This window comes from Jatropha curcas, chromosome 5 (genome assembly GCF_041381405.1).
Source record: "Jatropha curcas cultivar XTBG-Jc1 chromosome 5, XTBG_Jcur_1.0, whole genome shotgun sequence".
In the NCBI taxonomy this organism is placed as follows: Eukaryota; Viridiplantae; Streptophyta; class Magnoliopsida; order Malpighiales; family Euphorbiaceae; genus Jatropha; species Jatropha curcas.
This window is the reverse complement of record NC_143155.1, coordinates 20340890-20360646: the sequence shown is the minus strand read 5'-3', so window position 1 is coordinate 20360646 and position 19757 is coordinate 20340890. Positions and strand designations below refer to the sequence as shown.

The window sequence follows — 19757 nt, the reverse complement described above, 5'->3', positions numbered from 1 at the left end:
AAGTCTTGATTCAAGAGCTATGATGGAATTTCTTGAATTAAGAGTTTCCCCTGGTAAGTTCCAGATTTTGAATTGAAGAAAATCAATCTCGTTTAGAAGAGAAAGAAAAAACTTTCGGATTGACGCAGATAAGCAGGTAAGACCACTAATGCCACATCAATGAAATCCCTCTCTAAAAGGCAATGCAATAGCAATTTCCTCTCTTTCTTTCAAGTAGAAACTTTGACAGCTAGTCCAGATGGGACCTTTTCTCTCAAGTTCTTAGGCGGGGGCAGGATTCTTGTAGGCCAGTCTCAGGAGTTCTAAACCTGGGTTCCAGGGATGGCTCTATCTCGGTTGTGAAGCTTCCGGCCACTGCTTCCACAGCAAGACAGGAGTAGAAGTGAGTGCTTCAGGCTTCGACGCTCTCAACCTGGTTTGGATCGTTTGACTATGGCTTCGTGTTCTTTACAATCATAAGCTCGATCACGAGGGTCCAAATCAGGGTCTCCATCTCGCCTTATTAAATAAGTTCGGGCAAATCTACATTTTCAGAAGTTATAGGTATAGCTCAGGAGATGGGATTGGATTCGGAATTATAATTGGCTCTGCATCATCTGGAACTAAAAAAGTTTCGGGGTCTTGATTTCATATTTAATCTGCACATCCGATCCACCACTATTCAGATCGGATCAGACCGGATATCCAACGGATCGAGTCGTTTGATCAACCTTAATCACCTCTTCATTTATACATATAAAACAGGGTTAAAGCTGAAACAAAGGAAAGCTTAAACAATTCTATTTTAATGTTTAAACCCAGTAGTGAGATTTGATAGAAGAACTTTTTAAACAGATTTCAGTATCAAGTTTATAATATGGAGCATTCTAGAAATTTAATAAATTGGAAAAGCAAAATGGTAGAAATCAAAGTAAATCTATGCTAAAAATAGTATTCAATGCCTTTTAATACGAGTGATAAGCTATAATTAACAATTACTTCTAGCCTCCTTTAAATAAATAACTATGTATATATACTCTTCTTAACTTATATTTCAGTGTTCTGTAATAATTCGAAGGCTCTGTTCTTCTGGGTTTGGAAGCAGTAAATACACCATGTTGGTTATTTTGAGCTGTAAATATTTGGAGAAAAGCTTCTAAGCAAAAATGTAGGAAAGACTAAGAACTCATAGCTTTTCTCATCTGTTAGTAAATACACCATTCTTTTGAACATGCCCAAATCTCTTGCATTTAAAGCATTGTGGCTTTCCCTTATGCCAACAATCTTTCTCTTCATGGTTGGTTCTCTTACAAATTCTACATGGAGGATACTTCACAACATCTGACTCTCTAAGCTTGATTTTTGCTTGAAAAGCTCCTTCCATGGATACCTGAAAAGCTCCTGTGAGTTCTGTGACAGAGTATTTGGATAAATCATGAGATTCTTCAATGGCAGCAACTTTAGACTCGTACTTGTCAGGCAAAGTGATGAGAATTTTTTCTACCACCCTTTGATCTGAAATTTCTTCTCGATTAATTCTTAGCTGGTTCACTACTTGCAGCACTCTAGCACTATAATCTTTAATACTTTCACCATCTTTCATTTTCAAAGCTTCAAATTCTCTTCTAAGAGTTTGCATCTTCACTTGCTTCATTCTTCCGGTATCTTGAAACTCCTCCTTCAACAAATCCCATGCTTTCTTGGCTGTCTAGACCCATGATTCTTGGAAAAATACTTTCATCCACAGCTGAGTGAATGAAGGAAAGGGCTTTAAATTGCTTTAGAGCCTCCTGCATTTGTTGCTTGATTTGAGCAAGAGTAGAATTTGGCCTTTGTGGTAGTGGTTCATAATTTTTTCGTCTACCTCCCACAAATCATTAGCTTTTAAGAAAGCTTTCATCTTGATTACCAAAAAATTATAATTTTGGCCTCCGAAGATGGGTGGTGTTGGAATTGAAACATTGGAAGCCATAACTCACTTCTCTATTTCTTTTCTCTCTCTCAAGTAATAAAGATAATCTCAGGCCCCTTTAAAAACTAAAGAGCTCTGATACCATTTGTTGGTTATTTTGAGCTGTAAATATTTGGAAAAAAGCTTCTAAGCATAAATGTAAGAAAGACTAAGAACTCATAGCTTTTCTCATCTCTTAAATCTGCAACACAGAGGAAGCGGATTTCATTACTTAATAAAAATCTATAGTTTATGCAAACATATAGATGAGACTACTACTACTTGGGTCCTTAGGGACAAGAAACAAAGGGAAATTTTAAACTTTACTTGGCCCCAGAGCTAGAACAAAGTCTTGATTACATAAGCAAATCTTGGAACTAAATCTAAAAGGACAAAATATAAGATATTATGTTGGAGTATTTTGCGACAGTGGCAACTCAACACACGAGCATTCAGAGATATGATGCTTTTCAGTTTGGCCTACCAGAGGCTGTTTGCTGTACAATATCTTCCATTGCAGATTCCTTGTCTCCGATGTTTGCCAACTGAACTGCTGGTGGAGAATCCTCCTTGTGACCAACTTGGCTAGAGCCATGAGCTGCCTTTCTAAGAACTGTATTCTTTTTAGCTTGCTTAGCCCAACCAACAAGCCCTACTTGAATATGTTCATCAAATATTGCTTTCTTGAATGAACTTCCCATCTGCATTACAACACAATAATCATTTTCAGCTTCTTTGTCAGGACGAAATTAGAAGTTTCGGTCAGAGTCCGAATTTACCTGTGTGACAATTGCATATAATGGCAATGTACTATAGCTGCAGACGAACTGAACGAACGCCCTAAATGTGATAAACAGAAGCTATAAATTTTTCATTCATCGATGTGAGACTGTTACTGAAACAAAAAAAAAAAAAAAGGAGAATCTTTATTTTACCCTATAATAAGTCTTGGGATAATGTAACCAACTTGTCCCATTATACAGGAGTCGAAACCATATTGAGCCTGCAATAAATATATAAGTCAAAGAAGTAAAAATCATTCATTACTTTTAGCAGTAAAAAAAGAAAATGTTGTCTGCAAATTTTGTGTGTTCCTTACCCATATCCAGAAGAAAAATGCAAGTTCAAAAGAATTTTGGAATAGGATGATATGGATCAAAATTATAACAATTTGAGGCCTGTGGAACCAGAAATGATCATCTGAAGGTTGAATAACCAAGTCTCCTTTGACTGCTACGTGTTTCTCTGCAACCTCATGAGCTAATTGTGTAATTACATGCTCTAATTTAGTACCCACAGCTAGTAGAAGCTGTTAAAATAAAAACCAAAAATCATTTTCCTAATAAATTCGTTGTTAGACTTATTGTATAGTACAAATATATGCTTCGAGAGCTTACAATGAAGGGAACGAACGCGATCCAGAAATATGTGTGCCAACCTGCATATCATAATCATAAGCACAGCACATTTATCAAACAAACAATCTGAAAATTGCAGAATAGCATAAAACTACATAATCAGACATGAACTCTGGTAAACTTAAGATTCCAAAGGCAAAACAACATTTGGAAAGAGACATGTGAAATATTTTTTCGAAGAAGGTAACTTTTGTCTTAACATTTTTAGATTTTAAGGAAAAAAAAAAAAAAAAAAAAAAAAAAAAAAAAAAAAAGGAAAATTAGTAAGCTCATTGCTTACCAGCAATATTCAGCAGCAAGAAAATAAACACAAATAACCAAAGATACCAACTGCAACCGATGAGGTCATGAATTAGTTCAAGATAACACACAATTAAGAGCAAAAATTACTGTTTAAACAAGTAAAAAACTGTAACATAATTAACCTTATTCCTACAACTTTCTTGAAGTCAGCTTCGAGGGCTCGCATCATGTACTTGTGAAAGTTAAATTTAGGGTTTCCCCTACAATGAGACTGCAGGAAGAAATATTTTATAAACATAACTCTATTACATAAAGAGTTAGAACAAATTAATAGAATTGCAGATGATTAACCTTACCATAATGAAGCCTAGTCTCAATGTTATATAATCAGATTTTGTAACAGAACCATAAAACTGCTTGAAAAATGAATGCTGAAAAAGAAAAGAAGTCATAATCCATTAAATTGAAAAATAATAAATTTAAGTTATTAAAAAAATTTTGAAAAATAAAGAAAAGATACTTGAAAACAATGGTGATCCTACCACCCAGCCTATTATATAAGAGTCCTTGCCCATACCCCGAAACCGTTTCTTGATAAAGTCATGATCTTGAACATGTGTAAGCTTTGCATTTCCTGCTGCATACATGATAATTGAATAAGAAGAAAATTAACATAAAAAGGATTTTGACTGTTTAAGAAAGGTAATGGAATTGCTTTTTCTTCATTGTAATTTTAGCTATTTGGTTCAGGGATAGCAGTTAGCTGTTGACATAGTAGTTAATAGTTAAACCAAATGCTAAGTGATGGAAATTTCAAGGTTTAACATATGTTTTATAAAAAGTGAATAATGGGTATATAGTATATTTGTGGAAAAGCAATTCTATTTCCTATTATTTCATTTTCCAAATTAAACAAGCCTAAGTATCTAGTCGGCAATATTAGTTGTTTTAATAGCCACTAAAACTATTAGCTATTAATTATTAACCTTTAGCTGATAGCTGTTTATGTAACGGTTTAAATTTAAATTAAAAATATTCAGTAAAACTAGTTGTTTAATTTAAAATGATAAAAAATACATTAGTTGTTTAATTAGTTGAATTCTGAGGAAAAAAATTAAATGCTAAAAAGCTAAACATTATGTTATAGTGTTTTACGGGTCTGTTCGGCAACAACATTTAAGGGAGAGAGTTTAAAGTTTTGACTGTGTCAAAACACTATATTTATAAATTATATCATTCAGTAAAGTAGTATATAAAATAGCTCTTAAGTGATAAGATAGCATTTATTAAAACCTTAATCCATCTAAGGTTTAGCGTTTTCATTTTTTGATTAAATTTTTTTGATAATTATATCCTTAATTAACTTATATTATCTTTATCCTTATCGTTAATTAACTTTTAACATTAGTTTAAAGTCTTTTGCTATGGTACTGTAAATCTGCAATTAAGTTAAAAAATTACATTATTTTACAAAAAATTTAAACAAAATAATTTAATAATGAATTAATAGAGGAATATGTGAGGAAATTGTATTATCATTTTAGAAATGATAATGATTTCAATTTATATAATTGGACTATACACTATAAATTAACATTTTTTTTTTTTATAATGAGTTCACTACTATAGTCATTAAGTTAAAATTTTAACTCAATATTTAAATATCTCTTTTTGTCATTTTAAATTTAACAATTACCGAACACTTTCACTCTAAAATAGTTACATAAACAGCTAACCGCTAATATCTAACAGCTATTAAAACAGCTAACAGCTCGTAAAACCGCTAACAACTACTAAAACAGCTAGTATTGCCGAACAGACCCTACGTCTAATAAAAAGTTCCTTCAACCTCTAAAAGCTATTATTATGTTACTGAACCCTCCAATTAAGATAGAGTTTTGACTTAATTGAGACGCTAAAAGCTAGTTTAAAAGATGTTGCCGAACATGAACTAAGTTTACCAAACATCTTGGTTGGAAGCTCAAATGCGAAATGCTTGCTCCAACTGTTCCTCCAATTGGGCTCTTAGATAAATGTGCATGAAATTATAAATTTATAAGTTTTAACTATGCTAATAAGCATTACCTTCTTCTGGATCATTTTCCTTCCCAGATTCAGAATCTTCCCAATGCTTCCATTGTCTTATCTGAACATGAAAAAAAGTTCATGTTTTATGTAAAATAAAAAGTTTTATAGAAGAAAATATTAGTTATTTCAGAAACTATACACAATAAATGGAAATCAGAAAAGCAAAAGCTGCAAAAATATATAGGAAAATATTGTATACCTTTGCACTTCCAAAAAGAATGGTTAGAGCACAGAAAGCCACATGGACACAAGCTAGCACAAAGATAAAAATATGAAGATGATGCAATGCAGTTGTAGATAAAATTGGAACCTTTCCCTGCAAATTCACAAGCCAAAGAAAAAAAGGAACTGTTAGATTCTATTTTATTCTTAAATTCATTATCAAATTTTCACCATTTGATAATGAATAAGCTTAATTACATGATTAGCAAGTAAAACATCTTGTATATTAATTAGTACTGTTCAAACTCCAATTTTATCTTCTAATTTATTAGCTATTTTATTAATCCAAAACAGCAATTTATTAGTTATTATATCATACTCCTTATATCCCTAAAGGTAAATTGTTTAAGGTTCTTGCAGGGTGATTAGGGAAACAAATAATTTTTTAAATTATAATAAATGTTCATTGATTTGACTTAATTACCTTTTACAAAATTATAGAGATAGTTATTACTGTATTTAACATAAACAAAGATAAAATTAGAAAAACATTATCAATATAAGATAGTTCATCTGTCAGGATAGATATTTTCAAAACAACTTATATATGGAGAAATGAAATATCTTATATTTGTGGACAGACAGAATAATAATAGCAATATTCAAAATTCAAATCGAGTTACTCCATTTGGATTTTGAATAGTCCTATTGTGAATAATTAACAGTTCGGCAAAGAACTTCCGCGCAGGAAGCATTAATTACTACTAATAATACTAAACTTTCAAGCATTAAGAAATAACTACAGAAGACAAGTATCAAATTCGGGAGGAGTTTACTTTTAAGCATACGTTCGGTAATAACTTGTTAAATATATTTTAGTTTTGACCAAACGCTATTTTTATAATAAAATAATATTTGTCTTAATTTTTTTAGAGGTTAATGTAGTATTTTATAAAAAAAATTAACTCACGTAACGTTTAAGTTTTAGCATTTTATAAAATGCTACTCAAACAACTAATAGATAAATACTACTAAACAACTAATAATTACTAAAATAGCTAATTTTACTCAAAAGACCCTAAGATAAACATTAAGCCCCAATTAGTAAAAGAATCTTGTCAACTGGACTCTTTGGTATCTAACATAACTCTACTTTTTTAATCTAGCAATTAAGACCATTCAAATCGAGTCCAATTGCGACCAAATTTGAATACTCCCTACATTGTGAAATATTTGTTACATTTAAAAAGTATGGTGTTTCCAAATAGTTGTTATATTTGTAAATTTAATAAATAATAATTTTTTTTTTTTACTCTCTATACATAACTAACAATAACTAAAAAAAATTAAATTTAATATTTAGATATTATAAATTAAGGATAATACAATCAATTCACTTAATAATTTTTTTCAAAGGAAATTTCAATGAAAGGCGTGTGTGTATGCAAGGCAATTTCAAACAAAGCGCGTGCAAGTGGAGCTATGGTGTGAAAGTCTTACAGAATAATGATTTTTACCTGGGTCTTTTTCACTCCTGACATGTTCATGCATTATATTTAATAGATTTTCAACCTAACATATTATTAAATCCTGATTAATTTAGACATGGAAGGCATTATTTTCATTATTTTAATTATCGTGCAAAAGAAATTATACAAGTCATTTTTTAAAAATATTTTCAATGTACCAAAAAAAAAAAAAAAGAAAAAAGATATAAAAAATAAAGTTGGGTGGACTTCACATCCATGATTGGTGGACAACTGAATTGAAATTAAAACTTAAAAATCTTCATTGCACACCACTAAGGAAGAATCATAGGACCTGTCTAAATATAATATTCTACTCTCACTAACTTTATTTGATTTTTATTTCTCAATAGAAAGATTTATCATTTAAATTTATTTATTTATTATTTGGTGTCTTAATACCTGAAAACAGAATGTCAAAACAAAGAGTAATATATATATATATATATATATATATATATATACTCTTACTTTTTTTAGCTCGAATTTCTCGAAAATAAAATTTTAAATAGAAAAAAGGAATAAAAAATTTAAGGATGAAAACGAAAATTAGTGCATTTCGTATTCACATTCAATTGAGTGTTGGTGATACTCGAATTCCCTACTAAATCGGGAATTCCCTAATAAAAGGATTTTGACCAAAAAATTTAATGAATTACCTCAGCACAGCTAGATTTAGATTCCTCAGCCAGAAGGCGACGGCGGGAACCACCGGAAATGAAAGAAAACGAGGTCTGATAGTGCGCGGTGGTGCCAGTAGTATCAGATTCTTCCTTGCAAGGAAGCCATTTATTAGCCAATTCCTCCGTTATGCAGATTTTGTTAATACTACCTTGAAACACTGTCAATAACAGTGATATAAACCCCAAAAGCATCAACTCTGAAACATCACAAACACACGATTTCCCATTAAATCCATAAAAAATAGTACAATCTAGTTAATAAAAAAAAATATTGTATACGGAAATTAACATATATTTACACCTTCTTTGATCTTCTGTAAGGCTTCAAAGAGAGGTTTCTGTTGTTTTCTCTTCAATAACTGCAAAACTCAAATGGCATTAAACATTAATGATGGTTACTAAACAAGAATTTCCTTTGATTGCTCATGATAATGATAATATATACAGAAGGAGAAGAGACATGCCTTGCCAAGATAGTGAAGGATCCTTTCGACAGCAAGAGAAATAGCAACGATAACACAACAAACAACTGCAACAACCCATGTTGGAGTGTATTCCAAGGTCCTTCCTCCTTCTGCCATTTCTTGATTTCTATTCAAGCAATTCTTTCTTTCTTTCTTCTTCTATTATATATGATGTAAAAGAAAGAAAAGGAAAAACCAGCGTTTGAGTATATATATATATACATGTGTGTGTGTGTGTGTGTATATATTAGACTGAAAGAATTAATATTGATTGTAGAAAAAAAAAAAAAAAGCTTGATTGATTCATTGATTGGCGGACGTAATGGAATTGACTAACCTAACCATACTGACCCTAGAGTGTCTGTATTGTATCTTCAACTTGAGGTTAATTATTAATATTGTAACAGAAACTCTTAACAGATTGAATGGAAATTACTGAGACAATGAAACGGTCAGAAAGAGAAAGATAGTCCTTTAATTTAATGCAAAACGCGTATTAATATCTGGATGGTTCTTGTTTCCTTTTTGTTATTAATTAATTTCTCACGGATTCTACAATGCTTGCGTTTTTTTTAATGGGGATTCTTTCTTTATCTGTCTTCCGGCAAGCAATTAGCATATATTTCTGCCGTTGAAGGTTGTGGAAGGTAGGTTTCTGGAGTATGGTTGTATCTTGATTCGGCCACCTTTTCCATCGATTATTTATTTTTTAGGTTCCCCAGATACAACACCGTACGGAAATGAGACAACGATAATTTTTTTAAAAATAAAATATCGGTAAATTTACGACACATTACATTAAATAAATATAATTTAATAAACAATTATTTATAATAAATTATAAAATAAATTAATTTTTTATTTCAGCATAATTAATTAAATTCTGAAAATTAACATCGTGATTGAAAATCATAACATATCTTATTTATTCAGAGATGAATTTGCAAAAATTTCAACATTTAAAAAAAAAAGATCAAAATAATCCCAACGATATTCCACATTTTAGTTTGTTCAATATTATATTGCTGATTCTTTTTTATGATTTCAAATCAACGCTGTGAATTAGTTCTTGCATTGATATTAATAGGGATATGTAATAAATTGTAAATTATAAGATAGAGTTTTCATTCTTTTTTATATATCTTTTAATTTTGTATTTTAAGTATTAATAATTAATATATATATATATATATATATATTAAAATAACAAATTGATAATAAATTAATTTAAAGGTATGATAAAATTTTTAAATGTGTCTCTAGTGTGTGCTCAAAGCGTCTCAAGTTTAAAATTATTAAATAAGATTTATAATAGGACGCATTTTTTAAAGTGTCTGATCTATGTCCGAGAGTGTTTGATAAATGTTGATATCCGTTGAACCTTTTAAAGTAACTGTGTAATTTAAGTGATATATATTTGAATTGTACATATCACAATGCAATTAGAGTTGCTTAGATAGTGTAAGACACATATCCAAAATTAGAAATGCTATTATGCAATTTGAGTTGCTTAGATAATGTAAGACCCATATCCAAAATTAGAAATGCTATTTTGAAAGCAGCATTTATTATAATATCTAAAAATGAATTATTCAAACTCAATATATGAGTCTCATTCATATATCAAATTAATGAAAAATAATCATTTTCTCAAACAAAGACATTCATGACCATTCATTTAAAAAATATGGATAAAACAAATAATAATTATTTGATTGACTTGGTACAAGGTGGTCTCATGCACCAACTATATGCAGGTTTTATCCGTAATATTTGGAATGTTATTTTTTTGTGATCAAGATTTATTGGATGTGCTTGGTTTCGAAATTTGATATAGCATTTATAGAATTGAGAGCAAGTTTGGTACAACTAATTTACATTCCTATCTTCATTCGGAGTCAGCAAACTTTAAAAAACATTGAAGATCGAATCAAACTGAGTTAATTTTAGTTCGGTTATTTGATTTTAGGTTCAGCTTCTATTTTTAATTTTCTATAAATTGTTTTTCCAATCTTTAGAACGATTCTTGAAAAATAATTATTTCGTGGGTAAAATAGAATCATCAACCAAATCGAAGTGAACCAATTTGGATAAATGGTTCAGTTCGATTAATTTATTTCGGTGCAGTTCGGTTCAAAAAAAAATACCTAGTTTCATTTTCAGTTTTTAGTTAGGTTCGAAATTTAATCATCTGTTTGCATACCCTTAATCTTCATAACCAACAGATAAATTGTAGATATTTGGTAATGATTTTACCAACACTTGATAAGTGATAGAAGTTTCAATTAGCTAACGATTCTTTTTTTTTTTTTTTTTTTGAAATATAATTTATTAATAATAATATGAAGAATTATAAATACTCGTATAGACCGAACATAGAACTCTATTATTATTAGTAGCTAACAGAGTTCGCTCATCTTTTAACAAACCAAAAGAATTCATATTATTTTGAATAATGAAACTAAAATTAAAAAATATAATATTAGATATCTCTGTTTGGAGTTGATATTAACAAAAGATATAAATCTCTATAGCAGCACCTAGTCCGTTAATTGATTTAGATGTCAAAATAATAACTCCTTTAGATCTTATATAACTAGATCATTTTTCAAAGAATTTGCAACATATGACGAACACAGATGAGTTTCCGAAAGATATAAATCTCTGTAGCAGCACCTAGTCCGTTAATTGATTTAGATGTCAAAATAATAACTCTTTTAGATCTTCTATAACTAGATCATTTTTCAAAGAATTTGCAACATATGACGAACACAGATGAGTTTCCGCTACTATGCATCAATAGCATCAATGGAGAAATAAGCTGCACTATCAGGCTCTATTGATAGAAGATCCACACATGAAAATCAAGACCTAAAGTTTCCAACCAAATAAAATCATATATCATAATCTTATTTAGTAATAAACTCTCACAAAGAAGGGACTACCCTCACAAAGAAAGGACAAAAAAACTCCAAAAATTGAGACATACCAACAAAAAAAAAAAAAAACATAGATCTGTTATAGGAAAAACAGATTTGAGTTTATTAAGCAAAACAAATCGAAAGAGAGAGTAAAAAATAGGAGATAAGGGCTACCGCCAGTAAACAGCGACAGTCCCAAACGAAAAACCAAGGTTAGAAGACTAGAGAGAAAAAAGAAATTAGCTAATGATTCTACACCTATATTTTGGAGCTTTTTTATATTAGTTAGTATGCAATTAGCATTTACATTATTTGGACATTATTAATTTGATAAAAATAATTATTAATAGAATTATATTTTTTTTTCATATTAATAATGTTTACCATTTTATTTATAGTTTATTGAAGATAATTAGTTAGTATTTTCTATTTATATAACATATTAAAATAAAAAATAATATATTCATCTAAAAATAAAAATATATATATTATACATCACGATATATAAAAATAATTATACTTTTAATTGTCATTATCCATTTTACATAAGCATTATCAAAATTTTACCAAATATTAATAATTATTTGATTGACTTGGTACAAGGTGGTCTCATGCACCAACTATATGCAGGTTTTATCGGTAATATTTGGAATGTTATGTTTTTTGTGATCAAGATTTACTGGATGTGCTTGCTTTCTAAATTTGATATAGCATTTATAGAATTGAGAGCAAGTTTGGTACAACTAATTTATATTCCTACCTTCATTCGGAGTCAGCAAACTTTAAAAAATATTGAAGATCGAATCAAACTGAGTTAATTTTAGTTGGGTTATTTGATTTTAGGTTCAGCTTCTATTTTTAATTTTCTATAAATTGTTTTTCCAATCTTTAGAACGATTCTTGAAAAATAATTATTTCGTGGGTAAAATAGAATCATCAACCAAATCGAAGTGAACCAATTTGGATAAATGGTTCAGTTCAATTAATTTATTTTGGTGCAGTTCAGTTAAAAAAAAAAAAACTAATTTCATTTTCAGTTTTTAGTTAGGTTCGAAATTGAATCATCTGTTTGCATTCCCTTAATCTTCATAACCAACAGATAAACTGTAGATATTTGGTAATGATTTTACCAACACTTGATAAGTGATAGAAGTTTCAATTAGCTAATGATTCTTTCTTTTTTTAAATATAATTCATAAATAATAATATGAAGAATTATAAATATTCATATAGACCAGACATAGAACTCTATTATTATTAGTGGCTAATAGAGTTTACTCATCTTTTAACAAATCAAAAGAAGTCATATTCTTTTGAATAATGAAACAAAAATTAAAAAAAAATATAATATTAGATATCTTTGTTTAGAGTTGATCTTAACAAAAGATATAAATCTTCATAACAGCACCTAGTCCGTTAATTAATTTGGATGTCAAAATAATAACTCCTTTAGATCTTCTATAACTGGATTGTTTTTCAAAGAATTTGTAACATATGACGAACACAGATGAGTTTTCGCCACTATACATCAATAGCATCAATGAAGAAATAAGCCGCACTACTAGGCTACATTGATTGGAGATCCACACATGAAAATCAAGATCTAAAGTTTCCAACCAAATAAAATCAAATATCATAAACCCTCACAAAGAAGGGACTACCCTCACAAAGAATGAACAAAAAAAACTCCAAAAATTGAGACATACCCAAAAAAAAAAAAAAAAAAAAAAAAGATCTGTTATAGGAAAAAAACAGATTTGAGTTTATTAAGCAAAATAAATCGAAAGAGAGAGTAAAAAGTAGGAGACTATCGCCAGTAAACAGAGACAATCCCAAACGAAAAATTAGGGTTAGAGGACTAGAGAGAAAAAAGAAATTAGCTAATGATTCTATTACCTATATTTTGGAGCTTTTTCATATTAGTTAGTATGCAATTAGCATTTACATTATATTTGGACATCATTAATCTGATAAAAATAATTATTAATAGAATTATATTTTTTTCATATTAATAATTTTTATAATTTTTGTGTTAAAAATAAGCTCAACCCATTATAAATCCAAATGTTAATACATAATTAATTGAATTTGATTGATTTAATCCTAGGGTCTAGATTATTAACATAATTTGCTCATTATAAGTGCTTGTTGAGTTTAGCAATTTAAATTATATCAGAAAACTGAAAAAGAATACTATAAATTAATTATCAACGCCACATTAACATTAAATCTATACAAATTAGAAGATAAACAATTAAGAGTCTATTTGCTGCATTTTCAAAAAAAAAAAAAAAAAAAAAAAAAAGTCTATTTGCTCCAAAATCAACTTAATATAAAACCAAACCCAAAATCAAATATAAAATCAAAGCTAAATCAATTATATTTATTTCACGTTGTACGCCGCTTCATATGGAGACTTAAGATTCAATTTTTATAAATATATATATTTATTTTCCACAAGTCAAAATAAATTTAATTAATTATCTAGCAATCAATCGGTGTTTTATCTTAAGCAAGATTATATATTGCTAAAACTTTGTAATGAAGGCTCAAAAATAGTGGATGCCTTTCTACATTTCTCAATTTCATACTAGATGAAGAAAAAAAGGAAATAAATTATATTAACACTTCCGTTTTGAATAACAAAAACAAAATGTAAGTTGCTATTACCTCTTAGCTTCAAGAGAATTTATCAAGTTTTTTCAATTCAATAGGTAATTCATCATCTCCAATTCTCCTAGCCGCAAAGAATTTGGACCAGCTTCTGCACCATCTTCGTACAGATTCATCATGCCATCTTTTTGTCAGACGTAATAATTTGGGACTATCGTCTTTTTTTCAATCACGAGATTGTACTCATTTATTCTACTATGTATCATATTAAGAATTATGTGCATGCAGCATAAAAAAACATGAAGAATCCCCTAATGAATTTCCACAACTTAATGATATTAGATGCGGCCGTTGGTGGAACCCACAACATGACATGTCAAAATTACTGATGTAAACTTACAAGGTAAAATTGTTAAAAAAATTAGCCAAAATTATTAAAAAGACCAAAGTTCAGGGTTTTTTAGTCAATTTCAGGAAAAAAAAAAAAAAAAAAAAAAAAAACTTCTTTGTATGAAGATTGGGGATCCAAAAGCTGGTAACGAGAAACCTGTCACAAAAAAGTACTAAAGAAAGAAAGAAACATTACATGCTGATTTATTGGGTAAGGAATCGATCCTTTTTTTTTTTTTTTTGACATTGCTTATTCTGTACTAAGTTTTCTATTTTTGCTATTTTATTCATTACTTTAGATAATGTAGCTTTGAAACAATAATGGAAAATGGTGTGTAGATATTGCTTTATCTTTATTTAATTGAAAGTTAGTTTATGTTATTTTTTGTTGTCTGCTATCTACTAGCAATTTGGAATCTTCTCAGACATTGTAAATACTAATCTATATAGTCTATTTACAGTCTATTTTTATGCATCAGATTAAATCCTATGTTTAGTTCTAAAATGGAGGATGATGCTGGAAATTTTTTTTTGCTTCATCCTTAATAGAATGAATAACTTTGGTCAGAAATTCATTAGAAATGCATCACAAATTCAGAAGCCTGGTCTGGGTTCAGCAGAACTATTAGCGCCACCTAGAAGCAACATACACAAAGATTGTTGACATCAATGGTAATTAGTAGGAAGCTTTGCAGCTGTAATTTTCCAGACACATAATTGTAGAATTTTCTTGAGCATGATCTTCACATACAGATTAACCAGTAGAAGAAGAACTAACAATTAAATCATGGGATTCCTATCAGAGTAAATAGGTAATGTTAATTAATCTGCAAAAAGTTAATTTATAGACTAAATGTATATGTCATCTTTATTTTCAGATGGATGGTCAGGCTGAAAGTTCGTCCAATTTTTGAAAAATCAATTCAGTCTTTGTATAACATGGAAGATTTCACGTATAATCCTATGCTATTAGCCTTCTAATTGTCTAAGTCGTAGTTTATTGTCTGTTAATTTCATTAACCTTCATTGTATTCTGCTGTTTGGAATACAATTGGAAAGTTTGAATGTTTTTTTCATGGGATTCTAAGTAGTAGTTTTTTTTTTTTTTTTTATGAAAAAATATTTTTTTTATTTATTTTATTTATATCTCAAATATTTAGTCCCCATAGCCTCCAATAATATAATTCCTTTAATCAAATGAGGCAAAAAATTAAAAGAGGTAAAAGAAATAGAAGTATGATGAAGTCTATGATGAGTGGCCAAAAGATGTGCAGCTTGATTTCCTTCACGATATATGTGGTGAATGGAAGAAGAGTGATGAAGTAACAAGTCAGCAACACGCAGCAAAACCAAGGAACCTGCTCTAATCCATTGTGCCCGATTAATATGAGTAACTAGATCCAGACAATCCATTTCCACCTGAATGGGTAAAAACCTTTATCAATAAAGCCCCCAAATCAAAGCCTTAAGTTCTGCATCATAAGCTGTCCCGGCATCAATCGGAAAACAAGCGGCAGCAACAAAATTACCCTGGCTGTTTCGGAGGATAGCACCCCCCGCTGCTGAAAATTTGTTGAAAGACACATCAATATTCAGTTTATAACAATCTTGCCTGTGCCGAATCCAAGTAATAATCATTGGTTTTAATTTTTGTTGGCCAAAAGAAGTCGAAATGAAGTGGCAATCATCTTTTGCCGACCAAGTTGCTGCAAATCTCTTACCAGAATTGGCAAGGCTCCAGTTTAATAACAACCTACTGATATCTTGTAAAAGTAGGTCTGGAAAGCAAGCTTCATTACCCCAGTGACACTTACAATACATTCTCCACACAGACCATACAATTACCTATGGTACCAAGCGCCTAAGCTTACCCATAGCCGAATCTGGTCTGTCAAAAGCCACCAAAAAATCAACGCTTGCCGCAGAGAATTTTGTGGCCCAAAATTATCTAGGAAAAAAGAGCCGAAATAATTCCAAAGTTTAGCAATGATGGGACAAAAATAAAAAAGGTGGTCAGCAGTTGTCTCCGACTTGAAGCAAAATGGGCACCGGGATGGACCATAAATCCCGAATAATTGAAGACGTCGCGGGATAAGTAAAGCTCCCTTGAGGAGTTTCCATGTAAAAATGGAAAGCTTTAGCAGGAAAGATGAGTCCCAAATAGTGTTGCTTGAAAGGCAAGAAGCTTTGCTTTCTCTAACACTATTGTAGGCTGAAGCAAGAGTAAATTTGTCATTCCTTTTTCCTAGCCACACCACATTATTATCTCCAAAATCAACAAGTGAGCAAGCAAGAGAGTGAAATATGAAATTCCTCTACACATAAATTTTATGAAGAGTTATTTCAAATACTGTGTAAACGAAACTATGATAGTATCTTTTAAGCTATAATAAAAAATGTTACGTTAGGACCTCTTTGTGTTCTTTCTTGGACTCCTCGCACACGTTTCTCATTAATCACTCAAAAAATCTTCTTGATATGGGTTTTTGGTGTTTTACTCTTTCATATATTCTGAGACACAGACTCTTGAGTGCTCTTTGCTGGAAATTTGTTTTACTTGAAAACAAAGAGCGTGTAATTTTTCGTTGGACGAAAGAAGAGGGTAGTTTCGTCAAAAAAAAAACTGATATTAACAAATAACAATAATCTCTCTTGAAATATATACCCTTTTAATTTAGTTAATTATTTTTTTGGAAGATGGTTAATTATTTAATTATACTAAAATTTAAAATATTTACATATTTATTGAAAGATTAGTATGAGATATCATTGATTCAAAGAATGGAATTCAATTAGCATTCAAATAATAACTCTATCTAGTATTTATATGAAAATAATTATGTTTTATATAATTCAAACTAATATAAGTTCAATACTATAAAAATGTAAATACATTATATAAAAATGTAATATTTTCACACTAACAAATAATAAGTTGTAAGGTTTTTAGCTTTTATAAGTAAAATATTGATTTATGTGTAGTTACTGGCTAGAATAATTTTTGAAACAATAATTTTCACATTTTCAACTTGTTAACAAGTGTTTAATTAATATAATTTTACAACTTGAAACTTTTAATAAAAAATTTTTCAAATTAAAATGTTTAATAACTGTAATTATATATTAAAATATTTAATGAGTCAAAATAAAAGAAGATGATGCATAAAATTAAAGCGATAAAGTTTAAAAGTGAAATTATGTATGCTACCAAAATCAAACCACTTTTTCTTTAACATAAATTATGTTGATGGGCCAAGTTGAGTTTGTCATTGTGGTGAGGTCTTGTTGCGGAATCCCGTGGCCCAATGCAATTTTCTGGGCCCAAATGGGATGTCGGGAAGGATCCAACAAATAACTAAAGCGTTACTTTTTTTTTTAATATAATATATTAAGGTTTCATTAAAAATTTCAAATCTATACAAATAATATACAGAGGACACGTGACCCTTTCCCGAAGATTAGAATAAATTATTATCATTAAAACAATTATTTTTCACTGATCTAATCAAAAATTCTAATGAAATTTGGAAGGCGAACTTTAAAAAATTAACAAATTTTAAAAGTGGCAGGTCAGACAAACTCCTTGGATTTTCCGTACATAGTCTAATATTCATTAACTAGTTGTTTATGATGAACATATAGAATTTGAATCACTAAATCCAATCAAAAAAATATATCACATTATCATACTCCAAAAGACAAAGATCATTCTGTATGTAAAAAATTCTTCACAAATTACACATCTATCCAAATAAAACAAAACAAATGCAAAAAATAAAATAAAGACTCTATATAAAATGGAGAGATCATAAACTCCACATAAGATGGAGATAAACCACAAAAAAAAAAAAAAAAAAAAAAAAAAAAAAAACAGCAAAAACATAAATAACTTAGATATATGCCAAATAGACATAAATCTGTAATTTATTTAACAAAAAACATAAAAAAAAAATTGCTACAAAATCAAAAAGAATAGGGAGAGGTTGTCATGAGATGCAAAAATCAGTCCCTCCCTATATTTATATGCTTAGTTTTTGTGTTTAAAATTAACAGGAAACAAAATTCTAACCAAGAAGGGAGAGAGAAAGCAGAAAATTCCTATTACTATGGAGATGCTAATAATCGTAACTAAAGCCTCCCTTTGAACTACTGGTTAAGCCTATAAAGATAGATATCTGTAAATCTATAATATATATAATTATAATATATTACGAAAAAGTAAAAATGATGAGGTAAATATTGAGATTGCTAAAAATGTATCTAATTGAGAAAATAAATGTAATTTAATTTTAATTGATTATATTATTTTTAATATTTATAAATATATTAAAACAACTATAAATTAGAAATACTAATTGAGAAATTTTATCCTATCATACTAATATAATTTCACTTAATGCTCCGTAGCCTTAAAGATAATTGTTGGAATATCCTCCCAAGTCCCACATCGAATAAAAAGGAGAAGAGAAATCAAAATATAATGGTTCAAATCCAACCCATTAGTATGAGGCATTTTGGGAGGTGTCCAAAAATAAAACCGTGAGGCTTTGGTCCAAAGCGGATAATATCATACCAATTCAGGTTGGATGGTATGCGCAGTCCCATCAATAATTACTCTTTAATAGAGATAAGGATAAATTTGAAAGAAAAAAAAAAAATTAATGCTCCTTAGCCTTCTCAAAGCAACAAAAAAAAACAACTTATAGAAAAGGGCACATAAAAATGAACAAATGAGTATATCCTTAAATTAATATTAAATTATCTATATCACTCTATTATTAACTCATATTAAATTGTTTTTAAAAAGAATCAAAATAAAATTCTTTCAACATAAAAATAAGATAATCAAACTTATCAAATTGGCAAATATATATAATAAGGATAAGAATTTTGTTTTGTTTATTTCGTACTTTTTTTTAAGTATTGGGCAAGGGGATTTCAGCATGAATCAATTGTCAGATAGTATATGCATTTATCACTAAATTATATCTTCGTGTGTGTTTATTTTGTATTTGATTAATGGGTGCGGATAGCGTATATTAATATTAATTTATGTTTTCACATTCCAAAATTTATAATTTTTCAAACTTTATTAAAAGGAATATATTATAAATTTTATAATATGAATTTAGAGTAAATATAAACATTAAACCGTAAGAAAAATTAAACCAAATTACTATCTTTTCAATTGACGGTAAATACGTATCCATACAAGAAGCTAACCACTTAGACAAAAATGCCCCTGCAAGGAAATCTCATATCAAAAACAAATAAGATTGTAAAGTGCTTTTATAAGAGAAACGAAGAGCAGCTGATGTC

At 29.3% G+C, this 19757-nt stretch overlaps 1 protein-coding gene across 2 annotated transcripts; it reads right to left on the bottom strand.

The window, feature by feature from the left end:
• Positions 1-899: 899 nt before the first annotated feature.
• LOC105641899 (MLO-like protein 1) lies at positions 900-8715 on the bottom strand. 2 transcript variants are annotated; one of them, XM_012226548.4, is made up of 14 exons: positions 8515-8715; positions 8352-8409; positions 8027-8247; positions 5879-5995; positions 5677-5737; positions 4134-4228; positions 3948-4022; positions 3774-3862; positions 3629-3678; positions 3328-3368; positions 3030-3239; positions 2866-2933; positions 2710-2770; positions 900-2631 (listed from the first exon to the last, which is right to left on the bottom strand). In XM_012226548.4, exons 1-14 carry the CDS (start codon positions 8629-8631, stop codon positions 2401-2403), a joined length of 1494 nt encoding a protein of 497 aa, XP_012081938.1. In that variant the 5' UTR covers positions 8632-8715; the 3' UTR covers positions 900-2400. The 2 variants fall into 2 exon arrangements, with proteins under 2 accessions (XP_012081938.1, XP_020538057.1); XM_020682398.3 differs by having other exon boundaries at positions 4134-4225.
• Positions 8716-19757: the final 11042 nt, after the last annotated feature.